The sequence below is a fragment of the Podospora pseudopauciseta genome (assembly GCF_035222475.1).
Source record: "Podospora pseudopauciseta strain CBS 411.78 chromosome 5 map unlocalized CBS411.78m_5, whole genome shotgun sequence".
Classification (NCBI taxonomy): Eukaryota; Fungi; Ascomycota; class Sordariomycetes; order Sordariales; family Podosporaceae; genus Podospora; species Podospora pseudopauciseta.
Window position 1 is genome coordinate 1079612 of NW_026946665.1, and position 17114 is coordinate 1096725.

The 17114-nt window shown below is 53.8% G+C and overlaps 6 protein-coding genes across 6 annotated transcripts; 1 reads left to right on the forward strand and 5 right to left on the reverse strand.

Annotated features, from left to right (window-relative positions):
• Positions 1-550: 550 nt before the first annotated feature.
• NAT10 (N-acetyltransferase 10) lies at positions 551-3870 on the reverse strand (the record flags this gene model as incomplete). The annotated part of the gene is made up of 3 exons (XM_062913498.1): positions 551-746; positions 808-3777; positions 3851-3870. The coding sequence occupies 3 exons, from the start codon at positions 3868-3870 to the stop codon at positions 551-553; spliced, it is 3186 nt and encodes a 1061-aa protein (XP_062764910.1).
• Positions 3871-4274: 404 nt separating this feature from the next.
• QC763_0076000 (uncharacterized protein) lies at positions 4275-4700 on the reverse strand (the record flags this gene model as incomplete). The annotated part of the gene is made up of 2 exons (XM_062906036.1): positions 4275-4400; positions 4560-4700. 2 exons carry the CDS (start codon positions 4698-4700, stop codon positions 4275-4277), a joined length of 267 nt encoding a protein of 88 aa, XP_062764911.1.
• A 38-nt stretch (positions 4701-4738) lies between these two features.
• Positions 4739-6171, reverse strand: QC763_0076010 (uncharacterized protein; the record flags this gene model as incomplete). Its single annotated transcript, XM_062906037.1, is given in 5 exon segments — positions 4739-4823; positions 4878-5158; positions 5175-5644; positions 5923-5939; positions 5996-6171. 5 exon segments carry the CDS (start codon positions 6169-6171, stop codon positions 4739-4741), a joined length of 1029 nt encoding a protein of 342 aa, XP_062764912.1.
• NAB3 (nuclear polyadenylated RNA-binding protein 3) lies at positions 5616-8678 on the forward strand. The gene is made up of 3 exons (XM_062906038.1): positions 5616-7103; positions 7159-7338; positions 7394-8678. Exons 1-3 carry the CDS (start codon positions 6026-6028, stop codon positions 8587-8589), a joined length of 2454 nt encoding a protein of 817 aa, XP_062764913.1. The 5' UTR covers positions 5616-6025; the 3' UTR covers positions 8590-8678.
• A 561-nt stretch (positions 8679-9239) lies between these two features.
• On the reverse strand, positions 9240-11177 carry QC763_509090 (uncharacterized protein; the record flags this gene model as incomplete). Its single annotated transcript, XM_062913499.1, has 1 exon — positions 9240-11177. The coding sequence occupies one exon, from the start codon at positions 11175-11177 to the stop codon at positions 9240-9242; it is 1938 nt and encodes a 645-aa protein (XP_062764914.1).
• Positions 11178-12689: 1512 nt separating this feature from the next.
• QC763_509100 (uncharacterized protein) lies at positions 12690-16709 on the reverse strand (the record flags this gene model as incomplete). Its single annotated transcript, XM_062913500.1, has 2 exons — positions 12690-12826; positions 12899-16709. 2 exons carry the CDS (start codon positions 16707-16709, stop codon positions 12690-12692), a joined length of 3948 nt encoding a protein of 1315 aa, XP_062764915.1.
• Positions 16710-17114: the final 405 nt, after the last annotated feature.

Sequence of the window (17114 nt, forward strand, 5' to 3'; positions counted from 1 at the left end):
TTATATATATGGTGAGAGTGACACAACAGCTCAAGGGGACGGCCGGGGGAGTGGGAGGGGGAGGGCGAGGAGAGGGGTTCGTGTGATTGTTTCTGCTGTTGTTTCCACTTGATGCTCCAACTCAACAACTTAAGGTAGTATCAAAGCTGACTCTGCCCAACGAGCAAACACTGAAGACTCTTTTATGTCAACAAGACACCAACAAAAAGAAAAGAAGCTCGTTCCGGCATTTGTCTCCGTCAGCCGCACCCCATCTCCAGCTTCCATCGTGACCCAGACCACTCGAGACAAGCACCCAGTTTCTGCCCCTCGTTCTCCCAACCAATCGCGTCGAGTGGGGAGCCCCACTTCCCCCCCGTTCAGGGAGTCCACCCAACGGTTCGCTCCCCCCTGTCAAACATAAACATCTGGCTGGGACGTCTGTGTGACATCGCGAGTCCCGTCTGTAGAGAATAGGGTTATGGAAAGTCTTGATTCAATTCCTGTCAAATCAAGACTGGGTATCTTCTTTTGCCAGTACAAACAGCTCCCTACATACTCTTCTCTTGAATTACCTCTTGCTGCTCTTCTCCTTCTTGGGCTTCTTCGCCTTGGAGTGTCCCTTCTCCTCACCACCATCCTCAACAGCCTTGCGCTTTGTCTTGGTCTTGACGCTCACCGTTGTCCCTGACTTGCCGCTCTTGGCCGCCTTGAGCACCTGTTTCTCGGCATCCCTCCAGACTGTCTCGTCGTCTTCAATCTCATACCTTATGACAAGCATATTAGCAAACTGCAACCGCCGACCGTTCATTGGAAAATAAAACTCACTGATCCAAAGGCAAAGAATCAATCATCTCCCTCTGCCTCTTCCTCAGCTCCGCAGCAGCCTCGTCCCCCGCCTCCTCCAACTCATCCTCCAAGCTCGTCTCCAACGGCACAAACTTGTGGTCCACCACCTCATCATCATGCACACCCGAAGCATTCTCCCTGCTCACCCCGAGCCTGCCCTGATCCGGCATCTCAGCCTCAATCGCCCCCGACACCACCGAGCTCAAATGCGACACAATCTTCCTCATAATCTTGATGAAAATCGCCAGCAGCTGACTCGCCGGCAGGTTCAACTCATCCGCCACCACATCCACCTCCTTCCTCTGCAAACCAACCGCCAGCAAAATCGCCTGCTGCAGCCCACTGAGCTTGACATCCTTCAACTTGCCGTTAAAGAACAAGTGGGCGATAGTAGGAACAAGATCCAGCACAACGTGGTAATCAAGCAACCCGTTCGAATACGACTCCAACCTCTTGTGGTCAAAAGGAGTGAGCACGTTGTCCAACTCGGCCTTGCTCAATTCCCCAGCCTTGGCTGACGGGTCCAACTCGGCACCCGCATGCGCGCTCTCCTCAATCGTCAACGCCAAGATGGAGGGGAACTCCCTAAACTTGTAACTCAACAGCGACAAAAACCTCTTGTGGAAGTCATTCGCAAAAGCCCCCAGCCAAGTCGAGTCATTGCTGTCCTGCAACGGCCTGAGCATGACACACGTGTGCTCACCTGTCAAGTCATTCGCCGTTTGCCTCAGGTAAACCGGAGCAAACTGTGACCTCTTCCAGAACTTGTGCAGCGGCTGCGTCAAACCGTAGCTCACACCGACATAGTCCAGTTTTTCCGGTCTCCTCTCTGCCAGTTTGGCGAACAGGGGAGGGAGCTCAGACATGTCTCTGACTTTGATGTCATCGAACAGACTGCCTCTCTCCAGCTCGGCACCCGTGACTCTTGGGGCGGCTTGGGCCATGGTCGCATCGTCATCCTCGGACAGGTTGGCGAACTTGCCCTCGTAGTAGTTGACCAACAACTCCAAAGCCTTGGAGCCATAGCCCATGGAGACGTAGTCGGGGTTGGTGGCGATACGGACAACGCGGGCGCCGGAGAGAGAGGCGAACTCGTCATCTTGGAATTGTTGGGAGACCAGCCAGGGGATCAAATCACCGGCTGGCTGTGACCCTCTGGCCAAGCTGTTGAGGATGCTCTGTCTGCTGATTTTACCTTCCAGAGACACCTGGATGACGCACAGTGGTTCTGGCAGTCTCCCTTCCGAGATGGGTCCGGTAAGCACGAAAAGCTCGTGGGCGGGCGCATCAGACATGAGCTGAAGATCATTGGGTGAGTTCTTGTAGTGGGAAGCGACATAGAGCGCGACCATTTGCTGAAGGAAACGCTCTGAGACTGGGTGAAAAGAGAAGAGTGTGTCGCGATTGACGTGGAGGAGCTCGCACTGAGAAGGGTCGGGGCAGCCCTGGGTGCTGAGTTTTGACCTGGGGAGTGTCGCATCGAGGCAGAGAAGGGTGTTGAGCCACTTTTCCACGCTGTCGCCCTGGGCGTAACGAATGGGTTCGGAGAGGGTGATCTCCTTGAGGGAGCGACCGCCAATACCGGCAGTTTCCTTGGTAGTCTTTCCACTTGCTCTGTCTACCTCGGCAGTGCCAGATCCATTCGGGTTTCCACCAGTCATGGACTGTTCTCTGAGCTGCTTGATCAGCTTGAGCGAAAGCGACCGACCGGTACCTTCGTAACCGCTGACTGTCGAGGCCATGAAAACCAGGTAGGGGCCCATGAGCTTCTTGACAAGGGGAAGGGGAATAGCAGCCGCCTCATCGATAACCACCAGCTCGGCCTGTCCAAGAACGTGCGCATCCTGAGGGCGGAAGTATTGAATGGTTTGACGGTGATTTCTGTGAATGTTGACTCTGACAATCGCCTTGTTGAAATCTGGGTTCGTCGATTGAATGATCGAGTAATCGGCGTGGTCCTTGTAATCAAGCGCGTCGAATCCCTTGAACACAAACTCAAACAGTGTCTTCAAGTTTTCTGGTGATGGCGAAGTGATAAAGATATTGCTGTATCCATAGGCCACGGCCGCCGCAATGGCAACGCCCATCGCCGCAGACTTTCCGCGACCACGCGCAGCCGTCAGCGTGACCGTATTCCTGAGCGTCTTTTCCGCAATCGCATCGACGAACGTCAATAGGGCCTTCGCTTGGTCCGTCGTCTTCGCAAGCTTCACAAGCGACCCGATCGGCTGTGTATCCTGCAACGAATCCTTGATCTTCTCCAGCTCCAACTTCGTCTTGCTCAATGGCTCGTCCTCCTCCGGTGGTGGCAGCGCCTTCACCCCCTTTCCTCCGGAAATTGGCAACACGTTCAACTCGTCATCGATGACCAGGCACGAATCGCAGCTCCCGAGCGAAAGGATAAACCTCTCGTTAAACCTCGCCACAACGTCATCGTGCGCCTCGGTCCTGTATCTCGAGTGGACATCCATAGACATGGTGTAGAGCTGCTTCAGGGAGTTCATCCCCTTGAGCAGCAAAACCACCAGACCACCACCCTCGACTGTCTCGATCGTCCTGGCGAGAATATTCGGCGTCATGGCCTCGAAGTCTTGGAGGATCAACATGCCGTAGGTGTTACCGAGGATCTTCTCGGTCTCCTTGTAGTAGACATATCGGATATCGTTGAGAGAGATGAACAGCTCGAATGGGTCCTCGGAGTTGGCCTCTCTTATCCCGCGCTTGATTTCCTTCTTGATCTTGTTCTCTCGCTTCTTTCGGTGGGAGGTGAAGCCGAGGAGCTTGTTCTTGTAGGTCCAGAGCACCTGCTTGTTGTGCCTCACCTCCATGCTGGACATGATGTAGTAGAGGTGGACGATGGCATCTTTGGCGTGGTCGCCAACGACGACGAAGAAGGAGCGCTTCTTCTCTTGGAGGCCATTGCGGATCAGTGTTGGGATTCGGGAGTCTCTGTGAGGCAGAAATGTCAATTAATACTGGTCGAGATGAGCGATGTACGCCAAGAGAAAGCAAGAGAACATACACTACTTTTTGGGTCGTCATTGTCGCGGCTTTCTTCTTTGCGAATTGGGCCTTGGACAAATTTAGAGAGGGACCCAGGTTTGCGACAAGCTGCAGGTGCTGGGAGCTCTCAATTATTTTTTGTTCTGCCGGGCGGTGAGCCGCCAAGAAGTCTTATCGGCTTATCAACCATGGGGGCTCCACAGTGAGCTGCACTAGCGCGGTTTATCAATTGACTTCACGATTTCCTAATTGGGACGGCGAGGTCAGTGATGACTGACTCTTGAGTTGTGCTTGGGAGGTGTGATTGCCAGGACCTGGGAGAAAGTTGCTTGAGCGAGATAATTATATTGGATCAAGGCGGATAAGTGTAATGACAGGTACGTATTCAAGATATTCCATTTTCTCCCTTTTCTGTGCCACGCTGCTACCGCGCTGCTGTTGCCCTATTGCCGGACAAACATCGCACCCGGTGCAACGAGCCGTGGCCTGGGGGCAAGCTTCTGTGGACGCGCCACAGGGTGTTTTAGCACCGTCTCCTGCTTCCACCCTGCAGCAAGGAGCCATCGGTGCTCCAAGTGGTGTCAAGTTAGCATAGCAGTCTGAAGCGTTCGTTCCTGGAACCGAGCACACCCACCCCCTTGGTCGTAGCACACAAGTTTCGATCTGATTGCTGGTCTTGTTCACAAAACAATAGGGTAGCTAAGTGCCTGGCTTTCCCAACGGCATACTCCGGCAAAACCCGCAATCAGATTCAGAATCAGGCATCTAACGTTCAAGGTGGCTGGTGTGCCTATAGGGGTCCCCGTGCGGCGGTCAGGCTGAAGGTCTCGGTTCAAGTCCGAGATTGGGCACCACCTTTCTGTTTTCATTTTCTGGTTTTCCAACATCAACTCCGTAACCAGTCTTGTCATTCTGAAGCCCCCTTCCGGTAGGCCTTTTTGGAAGAATGGTGCTTTTTGGTTTTTATCCTGGTCTCTGTGGCGCTCTTCTTCCTGTCACGGGATCAGTATCTAGGTAGCAAAGACTGGGAGATGGATGCTACACACAGTGCTTCATATTTGGCAGCTTTTTCTGGCCGTGTTGCGTTTGGCACGGTGGCTTCATACAGCTGCTGGAGCTCGTCAAACAGCTTCTGTCGGTTTTCTTCCGAGTTGGCAGTGCGGCTTCTCTGGGTCTGGGCCTGGAAAACCAGAGAGTCACTCCGCTTGGAAAAGTATTTCGATTCCCTAACACCAGCATGTAGCAGTTTGGGGAGTCTGGATAGTAGCTGTGGAACAGGCCATGTGGTAGTTGCTTTAGTTTCCGTCCTGCCCAGACAGTCAACAAGCTGAGGCTCGACACACCGGTGGCAGATGCACAAACTTATTCACATGTTGGCCGCCAGGACCGGATGAGCGGGCAAACGATGTGTTGCCTTCTGGAAGACTGTCAATCTTGAATGACTGGTGCCATCTCCGGGCTTCACTAAGCTGCTCTTCGTCAAAAGATGCGTCGAAGGCCTGGTGTCTAATGAATCGCGGGAATGGTGGTACTGACACCCAGCGACTTCCTGAAAACAGGAGGTTTAATGGCTGAGGTCTACGAAGCAGCGACATTCTTTGATGGATGCTGTTGTTATTGATTGAGGAATGCAAACAATGGAAGACAATCCATTCATTGGTCGTTGTTGTGCTGAAGAACCCCACTCCCACTTCAACCCTGAACGGCAGGTCACGCCAAGCAACCCTAAGCTCAGGTGGGGCTTGTGATCGAGAATTTTCTTCCTCCTGCAAATAAGAATATGTTTTATCTCCTCTCAGCCTTGCGCTTGCAACTGTCCCCAGGCTCCTCCATCATCGAGACTGCGAGCTTGTGACGGGTCCCCAGTCGGCGTTCTTTTTGCAAACCTTCATCCGCCACCGCAAAAAATATCACAAAACCAGAACCAGTCGCTTTCTCCCCTCTCTCACTCTGTGCATCCAGTCAGTCATCATCCATCCATCGCCAGACAAGATCCATCGCCAAAATCCCCCGTCTACAGTCCACACAACAAAACTTTAAAGTCCACCCACGTCTCTTCTTCCAACCCAAGCCTTCCCCGTTCCTTCTTACCTCCACCTCTCACGTCTCTGCGCCAAACTTATTCGGCTTTTTCTCTTTCTTTTTCTGATCTCTCTGGTCTCACGTCCGCATCCCGCATCCCGCATCCCCCTTGATGTCGGAACAGTCGCCCGAAATTGTGGCCGCCGCCAGTCTGAGTCCCCTCTCGCCCAAGCCCATCTCTGTCCAGATCCAGAGCAATTCTGTGGTGCCCATGCTCCAGGACCAAGCAGCTACCGCTGACACAGCCATGTCCGGCATCATCGTGGATCCCGGTCTGGAGACTCCGGATGCCCCTGCGCCAGTCTCCGATACTATCGTAGTGGCCGGTGACTCGTCGGACTTCCACGATGATAGCGACGGCAGCATTGACTACGGTGAAGAGGACGAGGCCGCCGAGAAGCCCTCTGCCACCTCTGACGGTGCTGCCGATGCTCCTCCCGACAATGATGAGTATGCAAGAAGCTTTGATTCGCCTGTCGACCCCCAGAGCTCGAGTAGCGAGGCTGGTGCTGGCGAGCCTCAGCCTGATGTATCAGAGGAGGCTGCCGCTTCCAATTCCATGAATGACCAAGTCACATCTGCACCTGCTCAAGCTCCAGCTCCAGCTGTCATTGCCCATCATGAAGATCGCCTTCCTCCACCCGCATCGTCGACAGCAACCCAGCCTAATGTCACCAGCTGGCCAACGCTCACATCCATTGAGAATGAGCCACCTTCCCAGTCCAGCGGCCCCGAAACTTCCAGTCCATCAGACGCACCGACGTCCACCCCCAACAACAAGTCCGCTGCTGCATCTGCTGAGGCCGCTGACATCCAAAAGCTGGTAGACGACATCACTGCTCGAGCCACTGCTACTGTCACGTCTGCAGATACCCCAACATCCGTATCCGCCCCTTTGATTTCAGGCCCCCTTCCCCCATCACTGCCCCCCAAGCCATTATTATCGGCTCAACCACATGCCTATCAGCCACGTGGTCCCAATCCCACACACAACCACAACCACCCGTTAGGACCTTATAGACATTCGCTTGACTCCATGGAGCCACCAGCCTCGGCTCCTGGAGCGGCTGGCGCCGGTTACGCAGCCTCCTTTTCCAACCATGCCTGGGATACCTTCGTTAACGACGAGAGGACGTATACCTCGGAACAAAATTGGGATAGGTTCCCCGAAGGCGCCCGTATCTTTGTCGGTATGTTGGCCCCGATGTTGCTGGTGTTCATAGGCTGACTGACAAATGTGTATAGGCAATCTCTCCAGCGATCGGGTATCAAAGAAGGAGGTGTTCGCCGTGTTCAGCAAGTATGGCAGACTAGCGCAGATTTCCATGAAGAGCGCCTATGGTTTTGTGCAGTACCACAACGTTTCTGAAGCCCAGGCCGCACTGGAGGCATGTCAGGACATGGAGCTTGGTGGCCGCCGTATTCGTGAGTGTGCCCTTGTCTCCACGAAAAACAATCTCTTAACTAACCTGTTACACAGACCTCGAAATATCTCGTCGACAAAAGAAAAAGGGTGGAGATGACAGAGGGCACTCGCCAGATCGACGCGGTGGTCCTCGTGGCATGGCAAATGACAGGCTCGACTTGAACAACCAGCCGAGAGACCCTGGTTGGAAGAGAACCAATGACCACCGCCGCTCCGCCTCGCCCCGCCGAGACGACCCTCGCGGCTTCTATGCTCGAGATCGTGACAACGGTCCAATGTCACACGACCGTCGCCGGTCCCGGTCGCCCCGGCGCAGCCGTTTTGGCAGTGAATCCTATAGACGAAGAAGTCCCAGTCCACATCGCCGCACCCCATCGGATGTAGACCGCCTCGACATCCCTCGCCGCTACGGCAACGATGTTCCAGACGTCCAGATCCTGCTCCTCCAAGATCTGGACCGGCCCTTTGTTGACTGGGTACAGAACGCTCTCCATGTCCATGGCCTCAAGACAGCCGTGATGCATCTCAACCCTCGCTTTCCCCGCAATACAATCGTGCAGCGCCAGGTGCTCGAAGGTGTTCATGCCATTATTGACCTAGACCAGAAATCCCGTGACTCGGGATTGATATCACTGCAACTGTTCATCCGCAACACAGGCACGGGGAGCAATATCCGGTTTGAGAGTTACAACTCGCTGAACCCGGAACTGGCGGGTGGGCTGGTCATGAGGGAGAAGACGAGAGTCGTGCATGCTCCTCCACCACCTCCACCGCCCCATGTCGCGGCATATCCTCCAACTTACCAGCCTCCTCCTGTTGCTGCTCCCACTGCTCCTTATCAGAGTCCCATTGTTCCACCGCCTGCCACCGGATATCAAAGCTATCCTCCAGCGTCATCCATTCCACAAGCTGCTCCTGCTCCTCCTGCTACGCCTATTGATAATGATTATTTGAGGTCTCTGTTGACCGGTCTCCAAACCCAGCAGCAGTCGCAACAGCAGACTGCTGCTGCCAGGGCACCTGCTCCACAGATTGATATCAATGCGTTGCTTGGGTCTTTGCAGGGTGGTGTACCGCAGCAAGCACCACCGCAACAGTATGGGGTGCCACAACCACCACAGTTCCAGGGAGCAGCAGGGTACTACGGCGGTGGGCAGAATGCGGTTGCACCGACGCCGGTGGCATTGGGGAACAATGCGCATATTCAGAACATTATGGAGAATCTCAAGAGGGCTTCGGGGAGTAAGTAGGGTGGTGTTGCTGCGAGGGGGGGGGAGTGGGCTCGAACTCTGTTGATGATGGGTATACTGTAGCGATCAGCGTAATGAATACAATTTTAAGACAACTTGAGTACCAATTCTGCATTCTCCCTGCTACAAACGCCCAGAACCACACTGCTTGTCCCGCCTCAAAAGATAATCAGTAGGCATTTAAAGATAGTCGATATGCTTTGAAACATTAACTATCTTCAAAGGCATGTTGATTATGTTTTGGAGCCTATAAATTATTCCTCAAGGCCTATTATCTATCTTTGAAGGCCTATTATCTATCTTTGAAGGCCTATTATCTATCTTTGAAGGCCTGTTATCTATCTTTTAAGGGCCTATTATCTATCTTTTAAGGGCCTATTAACTATCTCTGAAGGCCTTTAAAGATAGGTAACAAGCCTCTAAAGATACCTAGTTAGTGCGCACTCTCGCTATCCCTTGAACCTATTCACCATCTTTAAACACCTATTCCTTTGGAACAAAAGCTATGAATTAAAGAATCACCACACGTTATACTGATTTCTGTAGTGCTAGGTAATTATAAAGATCTAGAGCGTGGTAAGGTATCAAAATGTTCATTTTTTTTTTCTTAATTTCCAAAAGACCAGACGTCCAGACATTCCGGTAATCGCTTAAGCACCAACAGTAACCGTCACCGTCTCCCGCACCTGCTCCGTCACTGTCTCCCTCTCCGTCACCGTGACCGTTGCCTCTTTCTCCTGCCCTCCGTTTGCCACGTCTGGGATTGTTGTTGTCGTTGGCTCTGGAATAGGAGTGGGAGTGGCGGAGGCGGTGGCGGTGGTGGTGATGGTGGTGGTGTCCTCGATAGGAATAACCGACAATCTTGTCCTCGTTGTTGTAGTGGTTGGAACCGGCTCAGGAGTGGGAAAGATGATCGGGGGAGGGGTGGCTGATGTTTGGAGAGGTTCGCTCTCGACAGGCGCGGGGAGGAAGGGTTCGACGCTTGGGAGGTTGGTTGTTGTGGGGAGGGGGATAATGGTCTCGTCGAGTTGGGGGAAGCGGGGGGTTGGGCTGAGGGTGAGGGTCATGGTTATTGTTTCTGAGGTCAGGTCGATGGTGGCAGTTTTGGTGATGGCGGTTGTGAGGGGGGTTGTCTCGGTTTGGATGGGAGCTTCCCCTGTTTGGGTGACTGTCTCGATGCCGGTCGAGATCGTGATGGTTGCTGTGCTGGTGATGGATTGTGCTGGTGACTCTGTGGGGGTAGTATCGACGTCTGTTTCGGTGACTGTTCCGACGCCGGAAGAGACTGTGATGGTTGCTGTTGCAGTGAATGTATCCGCTGGTGTGCTCGAGGCAGGTGCAGTGGTTGCGGGAGGAGTGGAAGGGGCATCGCTTGGGAGATTGGGGATCATATCCGCTGGCACAATTCCCAAGGTCTCCTGCGCCAGATCAGGATCGACGCACCCGATGATGACGCCGTTGACCGTATTGTTCAGGGGCATGGCGAAGCAGGCTGTGCCGGAGGGGCACTCGCGCTGAAGCTCAAAGTTGTTTCCATTCTCGGAGCACTTCACGACGTTGTGGTTGACGCAGGCGGCCTGGCCTACGTTGCAGGCGGTGGACATGGTGGTTTCTGAGAAGATGGTGTTGTACTCCTGGGCCAGGGCAATGTTGTTTCTGAACTCATTGGTGGGGATGCTTGCGGTGGCGGTTGGGAGGTTGGTGATGGCGGTGGGAATGGCGGTGTTGGGCTCGCCGGTGACGGTGACGTTGGCGGTTGAGGTGGCCGGTGTTGATGCGGTTTCGGCAGGGAGAGTGCTAGTAGCACCAGTCTCTGTCGGGCTGCTTGTGAGGTCGGCGGGTTCGGTAGTAGCGGTGCTGGTGAGATCGGTACTAGCAGTCCCAGTCGCGGTGGCCGATGGAGTAAGAAAGGAGGAAACAATCAGCGGCGTGCTTGAAGTTGGCAACGGCTTTGATGTCTCAACGGAGGTCTCCGTCTCACTGGCGAGGCTCGTGGCGGGCGTGGATGTTTCGACTAGAGAGGTCTCGAGGGAAGCAGTCGCGGTCTCCGATGTCTCCGCTGTTGAAGTCTCGACAGTCGAAGTTTCAACAGTAGAGGTCTCAGTCGTAAGAGTCTCGGTAGCAGTAACCTCCCCTACCGACGTCTCACCCACAGAACTCTCCGCCCCCGAACTCACAATCGAGCTGACTGTAGCCCCAGGTAAGCCCGTCACCGTCGCCTCAGCAGTAGAAGTCTCCAACCCCGCCCCGGCGCTCGTCTCTGGCGCCCCAACCAACGGCAGCGTAACCTGGCTAACCAAACTCCTCGTCGTTGTAGTAGGTACAGCCTCCTCAACCTCCGTCATCGTCGTCTCCGGCACAATCGTCGTCACGACCGTGGTCTCGATGTTCGTACGCGTCGTGATCACCGGCCCCCCAACGGTAGTATTAAACTGCCTCGCCCACTTCATCCTCCCCACCCCCTCCTCCTCCTCCACCGTCCTCCTCCCCTGATGCCCATTCCCATTCCATCCCCTCCTCCACTTAAGAGGACCGGCCTCTGCAACCGACCCCAAAAGTAGCGATATTAATGTTGTTGTAAGGCGCATCTTTGCTTTGCCTTCGAACCAAAGAAAAAGTGTATAAAAAAAGAATACAAAAAGAGAGATGTAGGACCAGCCCAGAAAAATCCGTTATGCTATGTAGCAAAGAGAGGTCTCGTTCTTGATGGAAGATATGCTGACACAGAAAAAAATGATATAGATATATGCCACGCAAGTGATGATGATAGACAAAAGATGAAAAAGATGACAACAAAAGAGATGTTTGCCAACTGGCAAGGATATTGGGAGTTGATCGACAAGAGAGAAAAGGAAAAGATATGTGTGTGTGTGTGTGTGTGTGTGAGACAAGGGATAAAGAAGAGAAAGAGAGGGTATGACGTGCGGGAGAGAAATGTATAAGAGATGGGCACACACACCCACGTTCCCCGAAAGCCCGTAACCGCGTCTCTTTCTCACGATATTACCTGCGCTTCCCCCTCCACTCCAGCCTCGGTATCATCACATATCATCACCACCCCAGCATCTTCCACCAGGCCGGAACACCTGGCCACCACCCAACCCGCATCAGCGCGTGGACATCTCCAACTTCGGCCAAACCCTTTGGTTGGCGGTCGTTGCACAACTCCCACCCCCAGTCCAGTTGGCAAACCCCAGCAGCAACCGCCCGCCTTACAATTTCTTTCACTGCCGGGGATGTCCCACAATGCGTCTAATCTCCAAGCGCTCACGAACCTACCATTTACTTCCCTCTCACCAGCCTGACGTTTCCTCGTCGTCGTTGAAACAAGCGCCGAAGCGTTCTCATTGGTCTGCAACCTACCCCTGCCAAGACCAACTTCGTAGCCGCTGGCACCAATCGCTTGGGAATTCCACCCCCCCCCCCTGTGAGCCTCACTTTTCTTTGAACACTTCATCTCTGCCGACTGGAGTGTCCTCAAATCATTCCGAGTGGGCTATAAAGAGGAAACAAAAACCCCTCATTTTTCACACAGCATCTGCGCACAATCTTTTGCTGGATGAGCTAGCTACTATACATAACCCTCCTTTGTGTATGACCAAGATAACATTCCTAACCCTCACCACCTACACATGCGCCAGAAATCCAGTAATCCTACCCCCTCTCATGAAGTAGTAGCTGCCTCGAGTTTAATACACCCTGCTTCACAACGTCACCACATGAACACACAAGTCACAACTTCAATCCTTTGACATGTTCAAAGACTTCTTTGGCACTGTCGATAATACATGCATCCAAACTTATATACCCATCCCCCACCCCAACTTCCTGCCGACACCCCTCCTACCCGAATCATATACACAAATAACGACTCTGAATCCAGATCATGATCGCATTTCCCCCTCTCTTCCCTCCATCTCTCTTTCGATATATACATACATCTCTTCCAATGCAAAAAAGCTCTACTCCCACCAAGCCACCCCGGGTATCTTATGCTGAATCGACCGAAACTGGAAATATGCTGCCCCCTCCTCCCCAAAGCCCCAATACACTCATAATGTGTATACTAAAGAATGCCCATTCCAACACAACCAAGCGTTTCAATGTCCATCATCCCCCGAAATCCGCACAATCGTCGGACCGGGCAACTTCTCCGCTGATGTACACGGCGAAGGAAGCGACTGCACCGCATTGTCCGACTCGCTCTGAGCAACCTCAGAACTGCCCGCAGTAGAAGCTTTCTCCGCCATTCGAGCCACCATCACCCTCTCAACCTGCTAATTTTGCTGACGTGCCCCCCCCCCCTTACCCGTCTCAGACAAAAGCCGGTTACCATACTCGTTAATCTCCACACCCTCCACCTCATCAACATTCGTAGCCACCAACCCCGCCATCTCCTCCCACTCCTCCCTCCTGAGCTGCTCTTCCACTGCATCCTCAACACCTGTCTCCATCGTACCCTCCCTCCTCCCCCGACCATCATCCCCCAAACACCCCGTCCAGGCTTCCCGAAACTTCAGCCCCAACGCCACCGCCATGTGCCTCGACACACTATTCCCCACCAACTTCCACTTATCCGACTGCCTCCCCAGCAGCACCTCCTCCTCCAAAAACCCCTGCGCCCTTCGAGCCTCTGCCAAGGTAAAGGGCCTGCTCTCCCTCCAATGCAAGCCGTTCGCGGTCCTCGCGTCCCGAGGGTCCAACGCCGTCGTGATGGTAGGGAACGCAAGGTGTGGCGCAAGTCTTGACCACCCCTGTGCGGTGCTGGCAACCCGACCGCGCATCGTGCCCTCACCACTGGGGAACAGCTCCCTGTCCGCCGCCGTCATCACCCCCTTTCCGCCATTCCACGTCTTGACGAAATTCATGCCGTGGGGGAAAATGGGAATTACTGCCACCTGCTGTCGAATAGTTCCGGTGAAACCTATAGTTAGACGGTGCTCCGGGTGAGATACGCAAGCATCTACCATGCCATCGATAATGTCGGGCAGATCTGCCGTCGCCTCAGACGAGCTGGTGTACTTGAACGGCGTGGGAATATCAAGAAATCGCCGGACATAAGCCTCGCCATTGCACAGTTTCCCAATACCCCGCTGTTTTGTCCCCGGATAGTGGGAATGTGAGGGTGCGGGTGCTTCAGGCAAGCGCACGTCGGGGGTTGCAATGAGGAGAAACACCCGGTTACGCGACTGGGGCGCACCGTGGGTCCAGGCATCCCCATTCACCAGCTGAGCTTGGTAACCCAGGCCGATGACAGCACAGAACAGCTGGGACAGCGTGTCTTGGCTTCGGTTTTGGTGTGCTTGGACGATCGAGGCGACGTTTTCGAGAACAGCGTACTTTGGGCGATAAAAGTCGATAAAGGCCGCAAAGGACGCCACCATGGACTGGTTCTTTGTTTGCTTGAGGTCCTTCTTGTCTATGGTCAACAGTGAGAACCCAGGGCAGGGGCTGCCCGCTGAGATGACTTCCACATCGCCTGGTCGAGGAACATTATCCGAGAACTTTCCCTCCAGAGCTAGCCGTAGAAGGTCATCCACCGAGCCATAGAAAGGATGCACGATGTCTTGGTCAGGGGCGTTGGCCATATAGGTATGGATAGCCTTGTCCCAAGTATCGGCAGCCCAACGCATTTCAATGGCGCCACCATCCTCAAGACCTCGTCCCAGGTTACCACTCCCACAGAACAAGTCCATTCCCCTCAGCTTGCGGACATTGTCTGCCCTTGGATCAAAGCCCTGACGCAGGGTCAAAGGCATGTTGCCAAGAGGAACAACCTTTTGTCGAGTGCCGTCAAGTTGGTGGGTGATATAGAAGAGATTCCCAGTTCCGCCGCGATTGTATGGGCTTGGAATAGGTGAATCAGCCTCGAAGACGCGCACTTGACATCTCCCTGTGATTCTGTCAGGCTTCATCACCACAAACTTGTCCGTATAGACGAGCTCGTTGGCGGCGGCGCTCTTGACCACAGAATCGACCTCCCCGCGCCTGAGGAGCCTCCGGAGCCGCACGAATATGGTCTTGCCTTGCTTGAACACCTTGACAATCTCACAAGGCTCCGTATATTTGTCCGACAAGTTCAACAGTACCAGGACTGTGTCGCCCGATCTGTAACCGAGCTTCTCCGACCCATGAGAGCATCTGATGTGCGACTCTTGCAGTGATACCCAGCGTCGGTGTTTCACAATGTAAGTGTGCCGGACAAAAAAGTCGTCACCGCTGGTCTCTGGGCTGCCGAACCAGTTGGCTTTGTGGACAGCCATGACCTCGTGCTCTTTAACCCTGGCATGCTTGCCCTCCTCACATGTACAATGATCGCTCAGGAATAGCTCGTTCGGCCAAGGGTATCGCATCAAACAACACGGCGTCTCTGCAGGTCGGTATAGCCATGTGACATCGAAGCTTCGGGCGCCATCTTTGGCTTTGTGAACCTTTTGGACCAGACCGAACCAGCGCGAGTCGGTCACCCACTCTTCCTTCTTCCACTTGGTGTTTGTGCTTTCATCGTCGGGTGGAGTAGAGATGGTGTCGCCAACTTGGATTGCATCAGTAACGTCGAGAGGTAAAAATTGTGTAGTCCCTCGGCGCCTCCCCGGCACATTGCACTCCATCTTGATCTGAACATCTGGTGTCGCTTCCCGGGCCGGCACTGGTGTTCGAAGCCCTCCATCTGGACTTGACACCACATGGAATACCTTCCCAAGAACCATATGTCCAAACAACTCATTGATATACGGCGTTACGATGGTCGGAGCCACCTCAACATCCTGCTTCATCGGCCTGCTCTCCAGAAGCTTCGGGAGCTCCGGCACAGCTTTGGTAGACTCGTAGATATCGAGGTTCATCGCCTCCCGAAATAGCCTCATCGAGCCGGCCTTCTTTTCCCCGTGAACCCCAAAGACTTCTTTCCAAATGAAGTCGATGTTGTTGACGACTGCAACCCTGAAATCAATCCTAGGATACTGTCGCCGCCACTTTCGGAAAGCGGCAGATCCGCCATGGGTGCTCTCAAGCCACTCAGAGAAAGAATTCTTGAAGACTTCGAGACAAAGACTGCGGTTTTCCTGGAGCAAGTAACCAGCATAGTCGACGACGTGCTTGGCGAGATCCATGGCCCATACAAACGGTTCGTAAAACCTTTTGTATTCAATCGTTGGCCTCCGCAGTCGATAGTAGACCTCATTTCTCGAATTAAAGACCGAACGAACCCAGACTTCGCCATCCACGCTCGGGTACTCAACCCCATAGTTGCCGATGGGAAGTTCAGCCACCTCGACTTTCTGAACAAAGTACTTGTGACCCTTCCAGCTGAGCACACCGTCAAAGTAGTACCGGTCGGTGGGCTTCCTCATGCCTATGTGCTGCAATGACCTCATTTCCAAAGGATAGTGTTTCGTATCCAGATAGAACGAGAACCGGTCCAAGTCAAATTCCATGAAATCGCCATCCATAGCGCCATGGGCCTCCTTTAGGGCCTGCACCGCAATGCGCTCCTTAACCACGGGGAAGGGAGGTACAAATCCATCGTGCTGGGATCTTGGCGTAACAAGTGTCGAAACAGGTATCTCGACAGAAAGTGGCTGGTTTGGAGGGACCGGGCTAGGCAAACAAGGTGCTGGTGTCTCATTGAGGGTTTCTGGTGCCTCCTCGAGAATTTCTGATGTCTGGGCGATGACTGCCTGGGCGACAGCCGCCATTTCCAAACTGACGAGTTCGGGCTCTGGAGACTGTGATGAGCATGATCCCTGAGGATCTGGCAATGATACTGGCGGCAGGCAAGGTGCATCTGGGAGGATTGCGCGGCAGTTGTCTGGCAATATTGGGGGCGGTGACCAGGACGAGTCTTCTGGCCCTGGCAGGGACACTGGCGGCAGGGAAGGTGCGTCTGGGAAAATCGCATGACATTGTGCTGGCAGGACTGGCGATGATGATGGTGGTAACGAGTCGACTACTGGTGACGGCTCATCCTGGTTCTGAAGGAGAGGCAGATGATCCAGAGATGCTGGGAGCATCGGCCGTAGTTGGTCCAAGATGGCAGCTTCCGTCTTATCATCCGTTGGGATGAGCTCATTGAACTCGAGGTCATGTCCCGTGGAGGGCCACGAATCCAGCACCCTCATCATCCCGAGATGGTAAGTGTGCCAGAAAGAAGCCGAGAGAAGCGATGGATCACCTTGAGACAGGCGACATGAGAACCGTCCGGGTCGGAGATGGTCTTCGAAAGCGAAAAAGTCGTCCAAAATCCTCGGCCGGGGATCCTCTCTCCCGAAGAGCAGACAGTGACAAAGTCGGGAGTGGGTGTACGGTATGCGTACCAAACATTTAGCAATAATCCGCCCAGGCAGGGAAAATAAAGATAGAAAAGTTGAAGCAGAAACCCTTCCAGACCAGAAGAAAAGATGGCTTCACAAAAAGCAGAGAGCAACAAGATAGGGAGGTGTCTCAATCTGGAAGTCGCGTGGTACCTCGCGGTTGTACTCCGGGGTTAGTCGCGCTGAGAAAACAAGCCATCGGCCAATCAGATG

Bases quoted from the DNA above. Each gene is read 5' to 3' on its own strand.
- NAB3 (XM_062906038.1), top strand. From the start codon at position 6,026: ATGTCGGAACAGTCGCCCGAAATTGTGGCCGCCGCCAGTCTGAGTCCC. The intron at 7,104-7,158 runs GTATGTTGGCCC...AAATGTGTATAG, and splicing joins AGGCGCCCGTATCTTTGTCG to GCAATCTCTCCAGCGATCGG. The intron at 7,339-7,393 runs GTGAGTGTGCCC...CCTGTTACACAG, and splicing joins GCTTGGTGGCCGCCGTATTC to ACCTCGAAATATCTCGTCGA.